Source organism: Mytilus edulis, chromosome 12 (assembly GCF_963676685.1).
Source record: "Mytilus edulis chromosome 12, xbMytEdul2.2, whole genome shotgun sequence".
NCBI classification, from domain to species: Eukaryota; Metazoa; Mollusca; class Bivalvia; order Mytilida; family Mytilidae; genus Mytilus; species Mytilus edulis.
The window spans coordinates 75566380-75589445 of record NC_092355.1 but is presented as its reverse complement, the minus strand read 5'-3'; the positions used below and the strand labels follow the sequence as shown (position 1 = coordinate 75589445).

The 23066-nt window shown below is 31.6% G+C and overlaps 1 protein-coding gene and 1 long non-coding RNA gene across 2 annotated transcripts; both read left to right on the top strand.

Moving 5' to 3' along the window:
- The first annotated feature begins 8790 nt into the window (after window positions 1-8790).
- LOC139499167 (uncharacterized) lies at window positions 8791-13933 on the top strand. Its single transcript, XR_011658133.1, has 3 exons — window positions 8791-8891; window positions 9870-9947; window positions 13724-13933. It is a non-coding gene; the product is annotated as an uncharacterized lncRNA (long non-coding RNA).
- A 5604-nt stretch (window positions 13934-19537) lies between these two features.
- Window positions 19538-21519, top strand: LOC139497845 (fibronectin type 3 and ankyrin repeat domains protein 1-like). Its single transcript, XM_071286083.1, has 4 exons — window positions 19538-19657; window positions 20047-20148; window positions 20708-20809; window positions 21370-21519. The coding sequence occupies exons 1-4, from the start codon at window positions 19538-19540 to the stop codon at window positions 21517-21519; spliced, it is 474 nt and encodes a 157-aa protein (XP_071142184.1).
- The last annotated feature ends 1547 nt before the right edge of the window (window positions 21520-23066 follow it).

Below are 23066 nucleotides of genomic sequence, written 5' to 3'. Positions count from 1 at the left end.
AGCCTTGCTAATAATACAGTGAAATGACACAAAAATAACTCCCATTAGACAGCCTTGCTAATAATACAGTGACATGACACAAAAATAACTCCAATTAGACAGCCTGTCTAATAATACAGTGACTTGACACAAAAATAACTCCCATTAGACAGCCTTGCTAATAATAGGCCTTCATGCTATTATGAATTTGTCCTAAAAACTCCTACACCGAGCTATGTATGGTACTATATACAGAAGGTCATATCTCTTTCATTCATGACAAGTTACTTGTTACAAGCTAAAAAAGTATACATAATATATTCAGAAATGGTTCAACTGATATTCATCTGAAACTGTAATTGTATTTTATATTTTCAGTTTAAAGATCTACTGTTCGTTTTCATTTGATTCAAGTCCATCGATTTAATACACGTTTCGTAAAGGTAAGTGAATGTTATAGTCAAATTGTATTGAATCGTTGTTATTTATTTTATCAAATGAAATTCAATTGACAAAAGTCACAATGTTAAAATGTATAATTGTATAAGTAGACCAATTTTTCAAGACGTTTCATTACAATGTTAAAATGCTTAAAAGGGAGATAATAAAGAGCTAACAGGATTAACATTTTGCACTCATCTACTTTTGTTTAACAAAAGATATTCATGTATATATGGGAATCAAAAAAATATGTGACATAACTACATGATTACTAAACTAACATGTCTAACAAAACATTGCAATCATTACAATGTAAATTGCTTAAAAAAATAAGAGTTTTTGACTATGAAGTCAACTTGGGATATTTATGTCAATGAGACAGCTACCATTCAATGAAAGAGGTCAAAATTGTATTCAACCATTGACAAGCATTTTTAAATTATAGACCTATCAGTGTGTTTGTACTAACATTCATGTCAACACAAGTGCCACATGTGGAGAAGGATCTGCTTACCGTTCCGGAGCACCTGAGATCACCCCCATCTTTTGGTGGGGTTTGTGTTGCTCAGTCTTAAGGTCTTTATTTCTCTACCGACAAAGTCGAAGGGGACTTTAGGTTTGCACTCCGTCAGTCTGTCTGTCCATCCATCAGTCCAGCAAATCAGGTTTCCAGTTTTTATGCGCCCTTCACAATTATGACGGTCCATTGGGGGTGGGGGGGGGGGGTTACATGTCGCACCGTATAGATCTCAGGAACTATTTATGATTATTGCATAAAACTTCATACACTTGTTAGTTAAATTAATCTGAAGGTCTGTATACTTTTTCGTGATGATTCTTTATTTTATTTTTGAGTTATTGAATTTTTATTGAGCTTTTTGGTAAAAAACATATAAAACATATTGTGAGCAATTTTTTTTCTGTCTCTTATATAAACTTCCTATTGAGCAGGAATAAGGATGAGTCAGGATATACTTAGCATTCCTGAACAACCCCCTTGTTATTCCCCCAAAAAAATTTGATGTTTTTTTCACAAGACAACAGGCGTATCATGAGCTCGTGGCGCAGCTGTTTATTAGTTCCCTACCGACGAAGTCGAAGGGGACTTTAGGTTTGCAGTCTGTCCATCTGTCAGTCCGGCAAATCAGTTTTCCAGACTTTTTTTCTTCATGCTTGAAGATATTGATTTGATATTTGGTGTATTGTTTTATCATGACAAGTTACAGGTCAAGTTCAATTTTCACAATTTTAGCTTTTCTCCATGTTCAGGTATAGCCCTTTTCCTAGAATTAAATTTTTGATGAAATACTTATTATTTTATACTAAATTTCTGTTCAAAGGGAAATAACTCATTTTTTAAAAGACATATTGTATTGAGATAAAAGACATTTTGTATTTTTCCTTTTCTTTAGTAAATTGTTTGAAGAATTAAGTGGTAGGTTTTTGTCTCGCTTGACGGAGTCAAAAAGCAAGACATAGGTATGCTGTTTCCGGCGTCGGCGTCAACAATGTATTAGTTTGTGATTAGGTAGCAATACACAGTTATGAGTTTAGTTTCGCATTTTGGCCCCTGTGGATTTTTCAAATAGGAAAGTTATTGTGTAATAAAATTCATTTTTAGACAGATGAGTGCTAATTTAGCCTTCAAAGATGGTTTATAAGAGCATCAAGATTATGTTTAACATGTTTTATGGGCTGTTTTCTGTTTGACAATCTGTATTTTCATAGCTAGACCGGCCATCGGTCCAGAAATCAATGTACTGTTTACAAACACTCTTTTTCTACACGAAGTTTTTGACGCAATTTTACAAAAAAATGAGACGAAAGACATATGATTTTCATTGGATTTGCTGAATTATATATGTACACAGTTTCAGAAAAGGTATTACTTCAAGCGATTGAAATTCTACTGTTAGCCAAATTTTGCGGGAAAATGTGACATCTTTCCCCCCCTTTTTGCAATATTTTATAACAAATAAATGCAGATTGTTGCCATGGATACACCAAAAAGAAATTATATTTTACCATTTTATATACTGGATAAAAATCTATGGAAGATTCTGATTACATACATATGCCCATATATATATATATATGACACAAACAGTAAGCTTGATATTGCAAGAAAGCAATGAAAAATTCATAAGGGCAAATTTTAGTATTTTTTCCTAACTGTTTATTGCTACCTTAGGTTTAGTTTATGGTGAACCACTAGTAGTAAGTCAAAGATATTTGGTATGCAGTTGTATTAGTATTGGCACATCTCATTACCATGGATATTATTTGGCCCCGCCCCCTCAGTAATGGTCTATTGACTTTGAAACTTTTGCTTTGTTTTCATGTATTAGTTTGTGATTAGATCAGTTTATGGGGAACCACTAGTGGTAAGTTAATAATAATTGGTATGCAGTTGTTTAAGCCTTAGCATATCTCATTTCCATGGAGATTATTTAGCCCTGCCCACTCAGTGCTGGTCTATTGACTGACATTTTTGCTTAATTTTCATGTATTAGTTTGTGATTAGGCCAACTAAAATTAATCAGTAGATTTTGATCTAAATTTTTGAAAAAAATTGGGTGGGTGGGAGGATTTTATTTTTTAAATTTTATTTCATTTAAAACCTTCTTGTGACGTGTTTTTCATATCTGCAAGTGTAATAATAAACTTATATCATGTTTATACATGTAAAAGGAATGGTACATAATTTTTAAAATTAAAAAAAATATATATCATTGATTGGCAACCACGGTTCTTCATGTAATTGCCCCTTTAGAACCTATTTTATATATTAAAAAAAAGCAGTTGGGCTACCTACACCAAATTTATTTTGCTATCTAAGCGATGGTTTGTAGTCCCCATAAAATGCAGCAAATGCATTTGTATGCAAAACAAGTGTTATGAGTACAGAATAAAATGTAAACTGAAAAACAGTTTTGAAAATAATAGGGTTGGTGCTTTATTAACTTATGCAAGGTGTACATATAATTCACCTTTTCAGAAACTAGAGGGAAATTCCATTGTTCGTACACCAAAATGAAAATTATGTTACGTCATTGGTTGAATTTCAATTGTTTAGAACGTTTCTAACCAAACAAAATGATTTGGTGTACGCTTTTTTTCAATATATTACCCAGAATGCATTAGATTCTGAAACGGCTAATTACAAGGCCATACAGTGACCTATAATTGTTAATTTCTGTGTCATTTTGGTATCTTGTGGAGAGTTGTCTCATTGACAATCATACCATACCTTCTTTTTTATATTAACAAAAAAGAAGAAGTTGGTTAATAACTCTATTGGGGGTATTATGGCAGATGGTGTATGCTGTTTGTCAGCCATGGGTAAATCTAAGAGCTTAAATGCTATAATTAAATGCGCTTGTTTGTCAACTTTTTGAACTGAATATACAGCAATAAATCTAACAAGTTTGTGCTTGTGTCAATTTCTTTAATCCAGAAATTTGCTGTACCAATGTGTTCCACGGTTATTGTGTTTGGATATCATTCAAAGATATTTCCTGACACAATGTCATTAGTCTTTGTACAAATAGAAAAGAAAAGTCCACAGTTTGCCTATCACTGAATTTCTATCCGCGATTTGCATTTCTTTGACACAGCGTATAACTCGTTACCCGAAATTTATGGTTCATGCCATTCTCGTAATCAATCTCGGTAGATGGTGTTGTCATCATTGAGCAGTATGTCTACTTATTCATTTTGCTTAGATTACTTGAAGAAAATACGAAAATCAAAATTTGAAACAGGAAGTTTTGAATGAAACAAAATTATCGACGGGTATCGGTGATGGAAATAAACAAAACCTGGAAATAGTAAATTCGTTAAAATAAAAAAAATCGGGGCGGGACGATTTCTGAGGGGCGGGCGGGGATGAAAATCTATCAATTAATTTTAATTGGCCTTAGGTCAGTTTATGGGGAACCACTAGTGGTAAGTTAATGATAATTGGTATGCAGTTGTATAAGCATTGGCATATATCTTATTTCCATGGAGAATATTTGGCCCCGCCCCCTCAGTCATGGTCTATTGACTTTGAAATTTTTGCTTAGTTTTCATGTATTAGTTTGTGAACAGGTCGATTTATGGGGAACAACTAGTGGTAGGTCAATGATATTAGGTATTCAGTTGTATTAACATTGGCACATCTCATTACCATAGAGATTATTTGAACCCGCCCCCTCAGTTATGGATTATTGACTTTGAAATTTTGCTTAGTTTACATGTATTAGTTTGTGTTAAGATCTGTTTAAAGGGAACTACTTATGATAAGTCAATGGTATTTGGTATGCAGTTGTATTAGCATTGGCACATCTCATTTCCATGGAGATTGTTTAGCCATATTGACTTTGAATATTTGCAAAACTTACATGTTAAAGTGTTGCTATTTTAATTTCAATATTTGCATTATCGAAATTACAACAAAGCGAGACATATCTCTGTGATAACAGTTTATTTTGTTATACGAATGAAAAATTAAAATTTTTTTGGTCGTATATTGATATCACGTTGGCGTCATCGTCTGCGTCGTCGTCGTCGTAGGCGGCCAAATACTTTTAGTTTTTGCACTCTAACTTTAGTAAAAGTGAATAATCTATGAAATTTTAACACAAGGTTTATGACCACAAAAGGAAGGTTGGGATTGATTTTGGGAGTTTTGGTCCCAACATTTTAGGAATTAGGGGCCAAAAAGGGCCCAAATAAGCATTTTCTTGGTTTTCGCACTATAACTTTAGTTTAAGTAAATAGAAATCTATGAAATTTTGACACACGGTTTATGAACACACAAGGAAGGTTGGGATTGATTTTGGGAGTTTTAGTTTAAACAGTTTAGGAATTAGGGGCCAAAAAAGGGCCCAAATAAGCATTATTCTTTGGTTTTCGCACAATAACTTTAGTATAAGTAAATAGAAATCAATGAAATTTAAACGCAAGGTTTATGACCAAAAAAGGAAGGTTGGGATTGATTTTGGAGTTGAGGTCTGAACAGTTTAGGAATTAAGGGCCAAAAAGGGGCCCAAGTAAGCATTATTCTTGGTTTTCGCACCATAACTTTAGTATAAGTAAATAGAAATCTATGAAATTTAAACACAAGGTTTATGATCACCAAAGGAAGGTTGGGTTTGATTTTGGGAGTTTTGGTCCCAACAGTTTAGGAATAAGGGGTCAAAAGGGTCCAAAATTGAACTTTGTTTGATTTCATCAAAAATTGAATAATTGGGGTTCTTTGATATGCCGAATCTAACTGTGTATGTAGATGCTTAAATTTTGGTCCCGTTTTCAAATGGTCTACATTAAGGTCCAAAGGGTCCAAAATTAAACTTAGTTTGATTTTAACAAAAATTGAATCCTTGGGGTTCTTTGATATGCTGAATCTAAAAAATTACTTAGATTTTTTATTATTGGCCCAGTTTTCAAGTTGGTCCAAATCGGGGTTCAAAATTAAACTTTGTTTGATTTCATCAAAAATTGAATAATTGGGGTTCTTTGATATATACCAAATCTAACTTTGTATGTAGATTCTTAATTTTTAGTCCTGTTTTCAAATTGGTCTACATTAAAGTCCAAAGGGTCCAAAATTAAACTAAGTTTGATTTTAACAAAAAATTGAATTCTTGGGCTTTTTTGATCATGTTGATATGCTGAATCTTAACATGTACTTAGATTTTTAATTATGGGGGCCAGTTTTCAAGTTGGTTCAAATCAGGATCCAAAATTATTATATTAAGTATTGTGCAATAGCAAGAAATTTTCAATTGCACAGTATTCAGTAATAGCAAGAAATCTTCAATTGCACAGTATTGTGCAATAGCAAGAAATTTTCAATTGCACAGTATTGTGCAATAGCAAGAAATCTTCAATTGCACAGTATTGTGCAATAGCAAATATTTTCAATTGCACAGTATGGCGCAATAGCAAGAAATATCTAATTGCACAATATTGTGCAATAGCAAGAAATTTTCAATTGATTGAAGTTATCTTTCTTTGTCCAGAATAGTAGTTGAATCAACGTAAATCATTGTTTTATACAATAAACAATGTATATTCACTTTTACTACCAACTTATAAATTAAAACAATCTTTACCATTCAGTGATAACAAGCACCTTTTGTTACATTTTAATATCTTATGATGTATTTAAATGAGTAGTTATTGTTGCAAACTCCATTAGAAATTTGAATTGAGATCAGTTTTGGAAAAAGGGAAAGGGGGATGTGAAAAAAAAATGGGGGGGGGGGGGATTAAATTTTTCTCATTTCAGATTTCATAAATAAAAAGAAAATTTCTTCAAACATTTTTTTGAGAGGATTTATATTCAACAGCATAGTGAATTGCTCAAAGGCAAACAAAATATTTTAAGTTCATTAGACCACATTCATTCTGTGTCAGAAACCTATGCTGTGTCAACTATTTAATCACAATCCAAATTTAGAGCTGAATCCAGCTTGAATGTTGTGTCCATACCATACCTGTCAACCTGTGACGATGAAAATGCAGGTCATGACCTGCATTGAAGAATCAAATCTCAGGTCATAACGCGTACGAACTTTTTCGAGCTGAATTTCAGTATTTATGGTACATTTTCTTATAATGTATATCAAAGATACCAAAACATCAATGCATGTTCACTTGGTTATTATATATAAGTCATTTTAAATCTTATTTATTATTATTTCATTACACTTTTAAAGATGTTTATTAACTTGTGTATCACAGTCTTATGTCCTTTATTTTTGTCATCATCTAAAATTTATTTTCAAATGTATTTTTAAAATGAGTCTACTAGCCTTTAAACATACCATGTAGAGGTATTACATGAATGAACATTCGTTTCTCAAATGAAAAGGAAATTAGACTATGATAAAATATAGTAATACACACAATGATACAGTTAAAGGAAGTATAAATGTAAAAAATAATTTTCAACTTTTTTTTAAAAATTGTATAAAGGTATAAAAATAATGAAAAGTTATTTTTCAATATGTATTTGAATTTTATATTATAATGATTTAATCTTTTTCACCCATTAAACGTAAATATAAGGAATAATTTTGAATGGTGACAAATAAGGGGAAGTAACTCTTAGTTAAAATATCTTTGTAAAACAACAGGGCAATTTATTTACGACCTAAACCTAAGGTAATTGGTGTTAATCAACAGTGTGTTTGACACCAAAGCTGTCAAGTGAAGCCATGCACTTAATGGGTCACTTAATTTGACAGTTTACATAGCTAGATGAACTGCATGTTCATGGAAGAATTACGAATTTGCCGGTATTTCAAAGGATAATTGCTTATGTCAGTCTCAAGGCTAAGAAATACGGGTGAAATCGGGTCATTTTCGTAATTTCCGGGTTATTTCAATGACCCAGCGGGTGATCCGGGTGATCACTCAGAATTGTGAAAATCTCGGGTCACACCCGCAGAATCCGGGTCAGTTGACAGGTATGGTCCATACTTGCCCCAACCATTCAGGGTTCAACCTCTGCGGTCGTATAAAGCTGCGCCCTGCGGAGCATCTGGTCATTTTATGTAGTTTACACCTTGACAAGTTATAGATCAAGTTAGAATTTCTTTCCATTACAATGAATTTTTAACCGGTAGGGGACTATGTATTGCCACAGAATGCTTGTTTTCTTTGTGCTTGAAGATATTGATTTAATATTTGGTGTATTGCTTCATAATGACAAGTTACAGATCAAGTTCGAATTTTGTTCCAGTCTGATGATTTTGTACAGAGTTGTGGTCCTTGGACTTTGAAAATTCACTCAAATAATCAGTTTTCCTCACTTTCTTTCGTCATGCTTTAAGATTTGTATTTGATAATTGGTATATAGTTTTATCATGACAAGTTACAGATCAAGTTCGAATTTTGTTTCGGTCTGATGATTTTGTGCAGAGTTATGGTCCTTGGACTTTGAAAATTCACTCAAATAATCAGTTTTCCTCACTTTCTTTCGTCATGCTTAAAGATATTGATTTGATAATTGGTATATAGTTTTATCATGACAAGTTACAGATCAAACTCAAATCTTGTTCCGGTCTGATGATTTTGAGTTATGGTCCTTTGACTTTGAAAATTTACTTAAATAATCAGTTTTCCACACTTTTTGTCTTCATGCTTGAAGATATTGACTTGATTTTTGTTATATAGTTTTCACCATGACAAGTTATAGATCAAGTTTGTTCCAGTACAATGATTTTTTAAAAGGTAGGGGACTATGCATTGCCATGCAATAATGTCAGAATGCTTGTTTATTTTGTGTTTTGTGTACTGTTGTTTGTTGGTGTTTTCTTTTTAGCATTGTCTTTAGTTTGAAACATCTATTTATATTTTGTAGATCCTTGTCCAGCATGTCCAGTCAATGTGATCCTTGTCCAGTTAATGTGATCATTGTCCAGTCAATGTGATCATTGTCCATTCAATGTAATCCTTGTCCAGTCAAGTTATTATAGGTAAGTGTACATTATATGTGAACTATATAGGATCATTTACTTTTGAAATTTGATATTATTCAAGCTCATTTTAATTTTCTGATGAGGTGAACACAAAAAAAATATTTGTGGAAAACTTTGCTATGTATTCTAACCAAATGAAAATCATAAAAATTTGCATTTGTGTTTCACCTATCAGAAAATGAAAACGACCCTAACGAAAATCATGGTCAGATAAACAAAAAAATTCAGACTATTCCCACATCTTAAGGTATTTATTTTATAAAAATCGCTCATAAAGTAATTTTTTTTTTGACAAATATCGATTTTAGATGAAATGATAGGACGTGTTTTTATTGGGAACTCACTTTTGTCCACTATCTGTACCTTTCTTGTAAGTTTATTTAATTGAAACAGGAAGAAACATTGATATGTTTATAGGAAACAGGGAGATAGCCCACAAACAATATGTTTATACAGGGAGATAACACACAAACGTTGATATGTTTATACAGGGAGATAACACACAAACATTGATATGGTTAAACAGGGAGATAACACACAAACATTGATATGTTTATACAGGGAGATAACCCACAAACATTGATATGTTTATAAGAAACAGGAGATAACACTCAAACATTGATATGTTTATAAGAAACAGGGAGATAACCCACAAACATTGATATGTTTTTAAGAAACAGGGAGATAACCCACAAACATTGATATGTTTATACAGGGAGATAACCCACAAACATTGATATGTTTATACAGGGAGATAACCCACAAACAATATGTTTATACAGGGAGATAACACACAAACATTGATATGTTTATAACAATCAGGGAGATAACACACAAACATTGATATGTTTATAAGGAACATTCATAATAGTTAATTATAAAAAGAAGTACCAATGAAGTATTTTTAAATGATATATATATTTTACATATATCAGGCTTGAACAAGTAAATATGATTTATAGTTATTTTTCACAGATACTTTAGATGACGACACAACCTTACTTATAAAATAGGCTGACCTCAGAGGTACATTCAGCAGTATTTATCTAATTAGTATGTATCGTATAATATATGTTTTTTTATAAGATTACAAAAAAAAATCAATTCATTAAAACCGCCTCGTTAATCTTTCAGGGTGTTGTGGTATTGTGTTCACCTTTAGTGTGGGAGATGGTGGGTTTAAACAATACAGACTGTAAGCAGTTTTCCTCTGCCGTACATCCACTTCCTGTTTACCAATAGTTTGAAATTATACAACATTTATTGTACAATGAAAATTCCTTTTTTTGACTTCTATGGCAGGGAATGATTTTATATTTGATGAACAGCTTGATAATGTTGATTTGTAGTTTGTTAGCAGTTTTTATGCCCAACCTAGGGGTATTACCATTTTTCGGTCTGTGCGTCCGTTCGTTCGATGTCCGTCTGTCCCACTTCCGGTTGAAGTTTTTGGTCAAGGTAGTTTTTTTTTTTGTTGACGTCCAATCAACTTGACACTTAGTTTACATGTTCCCTATGATATGATCTTTCTAATTTTAATGCCAAATTAGAGTTTTTACCTCAATTTCACGGTCCGCTGCCCCCCCTTTAGGTCAGTCAGCGGGCCCCCCCCATAGGAAAAGTTCTGGATCTGCCACTGCGCTGAACATAGAAAATGTGTCTGTCCCACTTCAGGTTAAAGTTTTTGGTCAAGGTAGTTTTTGTCAAATTGATGAAGTTGAAGTCAAATCAACTTGCAACTTAGTACACATGTTCCCTATGATATGATCTTTCTAATTTTAAGAGTTTTGACCCCAATTTCACGGTCCACTGAACATAGAAAATGCGGTTGTCCCACTTTAGGTTAAAGCTTTTGGTCAAGATAGTTTTTATACGACCGCAAATTTTGAAAAAAATTTCATCGTATATTGCTATCACGTTGGCGTCGTCGTCTGCGTCATCGTCGTCGTCGTCTGCGTCGTCGTCGTCGTCGTCGTCGTCGTTGTCGTTGTCGTCGTCGTCGTCGTCGGCGTCCGAATACTTTTAGTTTTCGCACTCTAACTTTAGTAAAAGTGAATAGAAATCTATGAAATTTTAACACAAGGTATATGACCATAAAAGGAAGGTTGGTATTGATTTTGGGAGTTTTGGTCCCAACATTTTAGGAATTAGGGGCCAAAAAGAGCCCAAATAAGCATTTTCTTGGTTTTCGCACTATAACTTTAGTTTAAGTTAATTGAAATCTATGAAATTTTGACACAAGGTTTATGACCACAAAAGGAAGGTTGGTATTGATTTTGAGAGTTTAGGTCCCAACAGTTTAGGAATTAGGGGCCAAAAAGGGACCCAAATAAGCATTTTTCTTGGTTTTCGCACCATAACGTTAGTATAAGTAAATAGAAATCTATGAAATTTAAACACAAGGTTAATGACCATAAAAGGAAGGTTGGTATTGATTTTGGGAGTTTTGGTCCCAACATTTAAGTAAAAAGGGGCCCAAAGGGTCCAAAATTAAACTTTGTTTGATTTCATCAAAATTGAATAATTGGGGGTTCTTTGATATGCCGAATCTAACTGTGTATGTAGATTCTTAACTTTTAGTCATGTTTTCACATTGGTCTACATTAAGGTCCAAAGGGTCCAAAATTAAACTTAGTTTGATTGACAAAAAATGAATCGGTTGGGTTCTTTGATATGTTGAATCTAAAAATGTACTTAGATTCTTGATTATTGGCCCAGTTTTCAAGTTGGTCCAAATCTGGGTCCAAAATTAAACTTTATTTGATTTCATCAAAAATTGAATAAATGGGGTTCGTTGATATGCCAAATCTAACTGTGTATGTAGATTCTTCATTTTTGGTCCCGTTTTCAAATTGGCCTACATTAAGGTCCAAAGGGTCCATAATTAAACTAAGTTTGATTTTAACAAAAATTAAATTCTTGGGCCTCTTTGATATGCTGAATCTAAACATGTACTTAAATTTTTGATTATGGGCCCAGTTTTCAAGTTGGTCCAAATCAGGATCTAAAATTATTATATTAAGTATTGTGCAATAGCAAGTCTTTTCAATTGCACAGTATTGTGCAATGGCAAGAAATATCTAATTTCACAATATTGTGAAATAGCAAATTTTTTTTTAAATTAGAGTTATCTTTCTTTGTCCAGAATAGTAAGCAAGAAATATCTTATTGCAAGATTTTTTTTTAACTGGAGTTATCTTTCTTTGTCCAGAATCAACTTAAATCTTTGTTATATACAATATACAATGTATATTCACTTTTTACTACCAACTGATAATTTTAAATGATCTTTACCATTCAGTGATAACAAGCAGTTTTTTTACATCTTAATATTTTATGATGTATTTAAATGAGTAGTTATTGTTGCAAACTCCATTAGAATATTTTAATTGAGATTAGTTTTGGAATAAGGGAAAGGGGAATGTGATTAAAAAATTGGGTTGAATTTTTCTCATTTGAAATTTCATAAATAAAAAGAAAATTTCTTCAAACATTTTTTTGAGAGGATTAATATTCAACAGCATAGTGAATTGCTCTAAGAGTAAACAAAAACTTTAAGTTCATTAGAACACATTCATTCTGTGTCAGAAACCTATGCTGTGTCAACTATTTAATCACAATCCAAATTTAGAGCTGAATCCAGCTTGAATGTTGTGTCCATACTTGCCCGAACCGTTCAGGGTTCAACCTCTGCGGTCGTATAAAGCTACGCCCTGCCGAGCATCTGGTTGATGAAGTTGAAGTCCAATCAACTTGAAACTTTGTACACATGTTCCCTATGATATGATCTTTCTAATTTTAAGAGTTTTGACCCTAATTTCACGGTCCACTGTAAATAGAAAATGATAGTGCTAGTGGGGCATCCATGTACTATGGACACCTTCTTGTAGTTTCTGATGTGCATTGTACAAAGAAAATTTTCATGAAAATTTTCTTGGCTTTAATGATTTTAGGGAATGATCATTTCTACCTCAGTGAATATGTTACTTCAATAGGCCAGTTCCGGGACACGGTAGTTAGTTGAATCTGTCATATGACTTCCATCACCACATAACTAAAATGTAGGCATCGTCACTTCCAACACATGTTGAGTGAACGGGTGAAAAAGTTTGATCGTATATTGCACAAAATATTTGGAAAATTTAAATTTATTAAGTTGGTGACCCTCCCTTAAGTGGTATTGGAATTAAGATTACGTACTAACGGAACATAAATTATTTCTAAACTACCCTGCAGAATGACGATTCTGAAAGTGCTTAAAACTTTAATAAAGCAGGGATATAGGCGCGCCTTTTATCTGGTAAATGACGTCACAAAGGCGTGCGAAATTGATGATATTTTCTGGTGAAAAACATGATTCCAGAAATGTCCTATCAATTTCATGCAGCGACACAAGTCTATTTGTCTAGTTCAAAGTTACCTTAAGGAGGTGTGGTATGATTAACAATGATATTATTATTCCTAGACCATAGGACACAGTTAGACAATTACAGGTCGTCCAATAACCTTCAACAATAAGCAAAACCCATTCCATATAGTCATCTATAAATAGCCTTGGTATGATATAATGTTAAACAATTTAAAAGAAAAAAATCAACAGCCAAATACAACAATGAAGGAAAAACAAGGATGGTACACAGCTTCTAACTTCATCCACTACGTTATAGGTCCTGTCTTTCGACAGGCACATACAGAATAAAAAATGATTGAATATAATGTGACTGTTCTAGTTGGTTATGGACAGTGTTTGGAGAAGCTGCAATATGATATTTAATATTGTTCTTTATGTGTGTCTTAATGCTGGTAAATAGAACTTTTAAAATTCTTAGGTCTGGGAAAGTGCAATAGATGTTCTGGTGTTCGATGGAAAAAGTCACACCCTGCTTGTAGAATACATTTGTACCTCATTCAGTCACACCCTGCTTGTAGAATACATTTGTACCTCATTTTGGTATGTGATTAGATTTTTAAGGTTTTGAGTTCAGTTCATTATTAAACTTTAAATAGTGCAGAAAAGTTGAGATAAATTACTGTTTCAATGCTATTATATATTATTTGAATGAAATAAGAAGATGAAAATATTAGGTCAGTATTTTACCACCCATAGTGATCATGTTTTTTTTAATTGGCAATAACACAAATACCTCAATTAAAACTCAACAGTATATATTAAATATAACTTTTCTTTTCTATTTTTAGGCTATAATGGAAAGTTGGAATGAGGTAAGATTTACTTAATAGTCTTCTTGTCATTTGTAGTTTTGTTCTCCATTAATGTACAATTAGATACAAGTATGTGATAACTTGAGATAAAAACTAGTAGAATTCTAAGTGAACTACCAAACTTCTTATTCCAAAAACAAAAAAATACAAAACTGGGACAAAGCAAGGTGCAAGGTGAAATTTTTTTTTCTAAAACTAAGTTGGTGGGAGATAGTGTATTATTTATGTAGCACCTTCAGAATTCTTGTTTATTTGTAACTCTAAGTAGGTCTGTAGAGTTATTTGAAATAAAATATTGGGACAATTTTTCTACATAAAAAAAAATTACAGAAGTTATCTCCCCTTGCCATGGTTAAGTTCATGTGAGTTGAATAAGACCAATCTATTTGATGGTATAAAGAGCCGACTGATACAACACACTTTTTTCTTGTTAGGTTACATTCTCATTGCTTTATTATATCCCACATCTACATTTATTTAGTCTACATACATTTATATATGTATCTCTTTAAGTAAGTTAATAGAGAGCTTTCTACTAGCTAATATGAAAAAGGATGAGAAAGTACCTAGGGGCAATTAAAGGACTAAGTGAATGAAACACAACTACATGTCTTCAAAAGGCAATTAAAGGACTTAGTGAATGAAAAACACAACTACATGTCTTAAAAGGGACAAAAGTAGGGACAACTAAAGGACTAAGTGTATAACATGTCTTTAAAAGGACAAAGGTCAAAGTCCAGAAAATACTACAAGAAAGAAAATTCAAGGATATGCCAAATCTAGTCCATGATTTTTATAAAAAAAAATTTTTTTTGAAGGTTAACAATTTTGTCGAGCCTAGCTCGACATAGGGATAGTGATCCGATGGCGGCTAACGTCTTAAAAGCTTCATATTTTAGAAGGTTGAAGATCTGGATGCTTCATACTTTGCTACAGATGCCTCATGTTATGAAGTTTCCGTCAGTCACATGTCCAATGTCCTTGACCTCATTTCCATGGTTCAGTGACTACTTGAAAAAAATATTTTTTGTAATGTTAAATTCTCTCTTATTATAAGTAATAGGATTACTATATTTGGTATGTGTGTACCTTGCAAGGTCTTCATGCCCGTTAGACAGTTTTCACTTGACCTCGACCTCATTTCATGAATCAGTGAACAAGGTTAAGTTTTGGTGGTCAGGTCCATATCTCAGATACTATAAGCAATAGATCTAGTATATTCAGTGTATGGAAGGACTGTAAAGTGTATATGTCCAACTGGCAGGTGTCATCTGACCTTGAACTCATTTTCATGGTTCAGTGGTTACAGTAAGGTTTTTGTGTTTTGGTCTGTTTTTATACGCCCGTCAAAATTTTGACGGGACGTATTATGGTATACAAATGTCCGGTGTCCATCCGTCTGTCCGTCCGTCTGTCCGTTCGTCCGTCCGTCTGTCTGTCCGTCTGTCTGTCTGTCCGGCGTAAACCTGTCGCACTGTAACTTGAGAACGACTTATCCAAATTTCATGAAACTTAATATAGTTGTTTCTTATGATGGTCAAATGATCTGTATACTTTTTGTTGAAAATAAGATGAAAACTTTTTGAGTTACGGCACTTTGTAACTAAAACAGGGGTGTGTTTTTTTCACATGTCGCACCGTATCTCAAAAACGATTCTTGATTATGGCTTAAAACTTTAAACACTTCTTAGTTATATTAATCTTAATATCTGTATACCTTTTGGTGATGATTCAAAATTTTATTTTTGAGTTATTGAGTATTTTGTAAAAAAGTGGGAGGGTTTTTTACATGTCGCACCATATCTCAAAAACGATTTATGATTATTGCTTAAAACTTTACATATGTCTTTGTTATATTAATCTAAAGATCTGTACACTTTTTGGTGATAATTCAAAATTTCATTTTTGAGTTATTGAGTATCTTGTAAAAAAAGGGGGATTTTTTTTTTACATGACCGCATTTTCATGCTTCAGTGGTCAAAGTTCAGTTTTTGAGTTTTGGTCTTTTTATTTAATACTTTATGCAATATGTCAACTATATTTGTTGTATGGAAATATTTCATGATGTATATGTCAATCGCACAGGTTTTATTTGACCTTGACCTCATTTTCACAGTTCATTGCTCAGTGTTAAGTTTTTGTGTTTTGGTCTGGTTTTCATAGACTATAACCAATAGGTCAACTATATCTGTTGTTTGGAAGAATTGTTAGCTGTACATGCCTTGATCTCATTTTCATGGTTCATTGGTCAATGTTTAGTTTTCTTGGTTAATGTTAAGTTTATGTGACAGTTGTGATAAAGCTTTTTATTTAGGACTATCAACATAATATCAATGATTAGTAAAGAAGGCGAGACATTTCAGTGTGTGCACTCTTGGTGTTTTTCTTGATAATATAAAATGCATAAATCCCTACAATTTTATGCTATTAAAAAAATTCCTCTCTGTCTGTTATTTGAAGGAAGGATACTACTGATTTATGTAGTCATTGCTAAACAGAAGAAAACATAATTATTACCTAATTTAACAGTAAGGACATTCATTACAATATATTTTTATTACGGTTTACTTACAGAAACTTACTACAGCTGCTGGGGATAGAGATATAGAAGCCTTAAAATTATGTCTACAGAATGGTGCAGACATTGATTATCAAGATTAAATGTAATTTCTATGTTATACTTACAGAAACTTACTACAGCTGCTTGGAAGGGAGATACAGAAGCCTTAAAATTAAGCCTACAGAATGGTGCAGACATTGATTATCAAGATGTAAGTAAAATAGTCACATTCAAAACTACCTTATTTTAATAATTCATAGAAAAATCATTTGAAGATACAGCCTTTTATGGTACATGAACAAAAAAAGACACAAAACTACATGTTACTTAAGATTAAAGCACATTGAAACAGTGAAAACTACAAGTAACTTCAAAATGTTAAATATTGTACATAAACACACGACAACAATTTACTTTAGAACTATAATAACAGAAGTATAAAAAATAAAAAACAAGTTGCTTCAGAACATAACAGATTGTACATAAGCAGTATTAAACAAACAAAGTTCTACAAATAACTTCAGAACAGAACAAATTGTACATAAGCAGTAAAAAAACACACAACTACAAGTTACTTCAGAACAGAACAAATTGTACATAAGCAGTAAAAAAACACACAACTACAAGTTACTTCAGAACAGAACAAATTGTACATAAGAAATATAAAACACACAACTACAAATTACTTCAGAACATAACAGATTGAACACCTGCAGTATAAAACACACAAGTTACTTCAGAACAGAACAAATTGTACATAAGAAATATAAAACACACAACTACAAATTACTTCAGAACATAACAAATTGTACATAAGAAATATAAAACACACAACAACAAATTCCTTCAGAACATAACAGGTTGCACACCTGCAGTATAAAACACAACTGCAAGTTACTTCAGAACATAACAGATTTTACACTAGCAGTATAAAACACACAACTACAAATTACTTCAGAACATAACAGATTGTACACAAGCAGTATAAAACACATAACTACAAGTTACTTCAGAACAGAACAAATTTTACATATTAAGAAATATAAAGCACACAACAACAAATTACTTCAGAACATAACAGATTGTACACAAGCAGTATAAAATATACAACTACAAGTTACTTCAGAACAGAACAAATTGTACATATTAAGAAATATAAAGCACACAACAACAAATTACTTCAGAACATAACAAATTGTACACCAGCAGTATAAAACACACAACTACAAGTTACTTCAGAACAGAATAAATTGTACATAAGCAGTAAAAAAACACACAACTACAAGTTACTTCAGAACAGAACAAATTGTACATAAGAAATATAAAACACACAACAACAAATTACTTCAGAACATAACAGATTATACACCAGCAGTATAAAACACACAACTACAAGTTACTTCAGAACAGAACAAATTGTACTTAAGAAATATAAAACACACAACAACAAATTATTTCAGAACATAACAGATTGTACACCAGCAGTATAAAACACAAAACTACAAGTTACTTCAGAACAGAACAAATTGTTCATAAGAAATATAAAACACACAACAACAAATTACTTCAGAACACAACAGATTGTACACCAGCAGTATAAAACACACAACTACAAGTTACTTCAGAACAGAACAAATTGTTCATAAGAAATATAAAACACACAACAACAAATTACTTCAGAACACACCAGATTGTACACAAGCAGTATAAAATATACAACTACAAGTTACCTCAGAACATAACAGATTGTACACAAGCAGTATAAAATATACAACTACAAGTTACCTCAGAACATAACATATTGTACATTAGCAGTATAAAACACATAACTACAAGTTACCTCAAAACATAACAGATTGTACATTAGCAGTATAAAACACATAACTACAAGTTACTTCAGAACATAACAGATTGTACACAAGCAGTATAAACATACAAATACAAGTTACCTCAGAACATAACAGATTGTACACAAGCAGTATAAAATATACAACTACAAGTTACCTCAGAACATAACAGATTGTACAGTAGCAGTATGAAACACATAACTACAAGTTACCTCAGAACATAATATAATAATATATCTTTATGGAAACTGATATTTATATCATTAGAATGAATTCGATATTAAATCAAAATCTGTTTTTAATTTAACAGTTTAAATGAGGGAAAAAAAGTATGTGAAGGTATTTTTTTTCTCTCATTAATTGTTTTTGTTTGTTTTGAATTATAGTTGATAAAGTTCTTACTTTGAATATTTATACAAGAACTTTTTTTACACCAAGGTTTTACAGCGGGTGTAAAACAAATATCACACATGTATGTTATTGCTTCACTTTGACCACATTCCTTAATATTTACAAAATTATGTTGTTAATTAGACAGGTTGAATGGACAACAAATATTTGTAAGAATCATATAAAGTGGGATCTCATTTTGTTTGTCTCCTCGTGCTAAATCAGGAAATGTAACTATTTTTCATATTTCTTTGAAAAAGTTACTTTTTAAAAAATTGATCATTATTCTGAATCATGTTAATCAGACAGATTTAATCATTATATCAACAAATACTTAATAGGATTATATAAAGTGAGATGTCATTTTACTCAGAGAATTGTAATGAATCCATTGATATAAATATTTTGTTCATTTCTTAAAAAAAAAAAAAAAAAATTAACATGACAGTTCTGATGGAAGTTTTGACATCTCACAAAAAAACTTGTTGTTTATTTATTGTTTATGTACAATATAACTACAAGTGTGACTGGTCATTGTATTCAGTTTTGACCACTGATTCATGTGATATATATTTAGTTCATATTTATTACACAACATTGTCCAGTTTATCAGACAAGTTTTGATGTCAGTTGTATTATTCCAGGATAGTGGAGCTACAGCATTAATGTGGGCTGCCCAGGATGGAGACCTGGAGGTCTGTAGACATCTCATTGATAGAGGATGTAAGATCGACATCACATCAGTATGTTATCTACTTAGTCTGATCACATTACTATTAATCTACACTAAATCATGTTGTTAATTAGACAAGTTTAATGAACAAATATGTGTAAGAATCATATAAAGTTGGGTCTCATTTTACTTGTTTTGTTCTACTGAATCCATTGATATAATTATTTTACACATTTCTTGAAAAAAATATTTTTTTAAGATATCAGGTTTAAAGGAAGTTCTGACATTTCACAACAAAACACGTTTATTTGTTGCTTATGTACAATATAAATACAAGTGTGACTGGTCATTTTATTCAGTTTTGACCACTGATTCATGTGATATATATTTAGTTTATATTTATTACACAACATTGTCCAGTTTATCAGACAAGTTTTGATGTCAGTTGTATTATTCCAGAAGTATGGTGGAGAGACAGCATTAATGAGGGCTGTCGTGTGGGGACACATGGAGATCTGTAGACTCCTCATTGATAGAGGATGTAAGATCGACATCACAGCAGTATGTTATCTACTTAGTCTGATCACATTACTATTAATCTACACTAAATCATGTTGTTAATTCGACAGGTTTAATGAACAAATATTTGTAATAATTATATAAAGTGGGGTCTAATTTTACTGTATTATTGTTCTGAATCAGAAAATATTACTCCTTTTCATGTTTCTTAAAATTTTTGTTTTAATAAAATGAATAATTATACTGAATCTACACTAAATCATGTTGTTAATTAGACAGTTTTAATGAACAAATATTTGTAAGAATCATATAAAGTGGGGTCTCATTTTACTTGTTTTGTTCTACTGAATCCATTGATATAATTATTTTACACATTTCTTGAAAAAAATATTTTTTTAAGATATCAGGTTTAATGGAAGTTTTGACATTTCTCAACAAAACATGTTTATTTATTTGTTTATATACAATATAAATACAAGTGTGACTGGTCATTTTATTCAGTTTTGACCACTGATTCATGTGATATGTATTTAGTTTATATTTATTACACAACATTGTCCAGTTTATCAGACAAGTTTTGATGTCAGTTGTATTATTCCAGGAGGATGGACGGACAGCATTAATGTCGGCTGTCAGGGGAGGACACCTGGAGGTCTGTAGACTCCTCATTGATAGAGGATGTAAGATCGACATCACAGATCCAGTATGTTATCTACTTAGTCTGATCACATTACTATTAATCTACACTAAATTCTGTTGTCAATTAGACAGGTTTAATGAACAAATATCTGTAATAATTATATCAAGTGGGGTCTCATTTTACTCTATTATTGTTCTTAATTAGAAAATATTACTCCTTTTCATGTTTCTTAAAAAAAAAAAATATTATTAAAATGAATGATTATACTGAATCTACACTAATTCCAGTTGTTAATTAGACAGGTTTAATAAACAAATATGTTAAAGAATCATATAAAGTGGGGTCTCATTTTGTTTGTTTTGTTCTACTGAATCCATTGATATAATTATTTTACACATTTCTTGAAAAAATATTTTTTTTAAGATATCAGGTTTAATGGAAGTTTTGACATTTCACAACAGAACATGTTTATTTATTGTTTATATACAATGTAAATACAAGTGTGACTGGTCATTTTATTCAGTTTTGACCACTAATTCATGTGATATATATTTTGTTTATATTTATTACACAACATTGTCCAGTTTATCAGACAAGTTTTGATGTCAGTTGTATTATTCCAGGAGTTAGGACAGACAGCATTAATGGAGGCTGCCAGGTTTGAACGCCTGAAGATCTGTAGACTCCTCATTGATACAGGATGTAAGATCGACAACACAAATGTATGTTATCTACTTAGTCTGATCACATTACTATTAATCTACACTAAATAATGTTGTTAATTGGACAAATATTTGTAAGAATCATATAAAGTGGGGTCTCATTTTGTTTGTTTTGTTCTACTGAATCCATTAATATAATTATTTCACACTTTTCTTGAAAAAAATACTTTTTTAAGATATCAGGTTTAATTGAAGTTTTGACATTTCACAACAAACATGTTTATTTATTGTTTATATACAATATGAATACAAGTGTGACTGGTCATTTTATTCAGTTTTGACCACTGGTTCATGTGATATATATTTTGTTGATATTTATATTACACAACATTGTCCAGTTTATCAGACAAGTTTTAATGTCAGTTGTAGGATATGTTGTATATTATTGATAACAAAGTATTGTCCTTAATATTTACATGTTAATTGGTTATATTATAGATAGATGGAAGAACAGCTTTACATTATGCTGCTGAGGAGGGACATCTACAGATCACAAGATGTCTGGTAGAACAAGGAGGCGCCAGTCTCTTGGTTACAACACATCAGGTTATATTTTATAGTATTTGCCCTGTGTTCAACTATTAAGTAATGAATCACTAAAATGATGTATAAGATATGGTTGGATTCTATTTAAAGGCGATAGTTAAAAGTCATATGATTATTTAAATTGGACTTAAAATATGAAAAAGTTATATAGCCTTGAATGGCTAAATTTTTCTATAAAACAAATAGACTATCATACTGGCTGTAATTAAAGTCAGTGTAAACAAACAAATTGTCAAACAAAACTTACACCAATCCGTTGTCATGACAGTTATAACAAAGACTAATTACTAGACAATATTTGTATGTTCAATACGGAGGAAATAAAAATTGTTTGATAATTTTATATTGAGTTGGCACTTTGAAAATAATTTGAAAGAGATGATCCTATAAAGACTATAATTTTTTTCAAATTCCTGTATTTAAATTGTGTAGTGGCAGAGATACCTATCATCTTTGTCATCGTTTATTTATTTCCTTACAAGATTGATCGTTTATATAAATATACAGTGTTAATTTCCAATGTTTAACGCAAGCGTACATTTTAGATGAATAAATTGAATGAAAACTACGGTTCCTTATTTGTGCATTGCGATTAAAAATTTGTATGTATCATTACTTTCATTTGTTTACAACTCTGTCTTGTATTGTTCTGGTCGTACTATTGCAAATATTCAATTTCATGACTGTATCATGTGTTTCTAACAGTTTACCATAGTACTCTCACATGCTTAGGTTAGAAATTAATGGTAAACCCTAGTGTTAAGTGTTTTAATGTCTAATCTTACCATTTTAATTTATTGACATAACTGCAGGACTCGATTCTCAATTAACAATTATACTGTAGTAAGATAACCGTTGCAAAGAATACTGCTCAAACTTTTGTGAAAGACGGTTTTAACTTTGCAGTGTTGCGAGAGTTTTATGTTCTCTGTTGAAGGCAATTGTAGTGACCTGCAATACAAATACCGTTCATTTGAGTTTAGTTATATGTCTTGTGTTTCTGTCTCTGACCTAGGTTTTCTGTATTTGGCATGTGTAGTGCATCATGACAT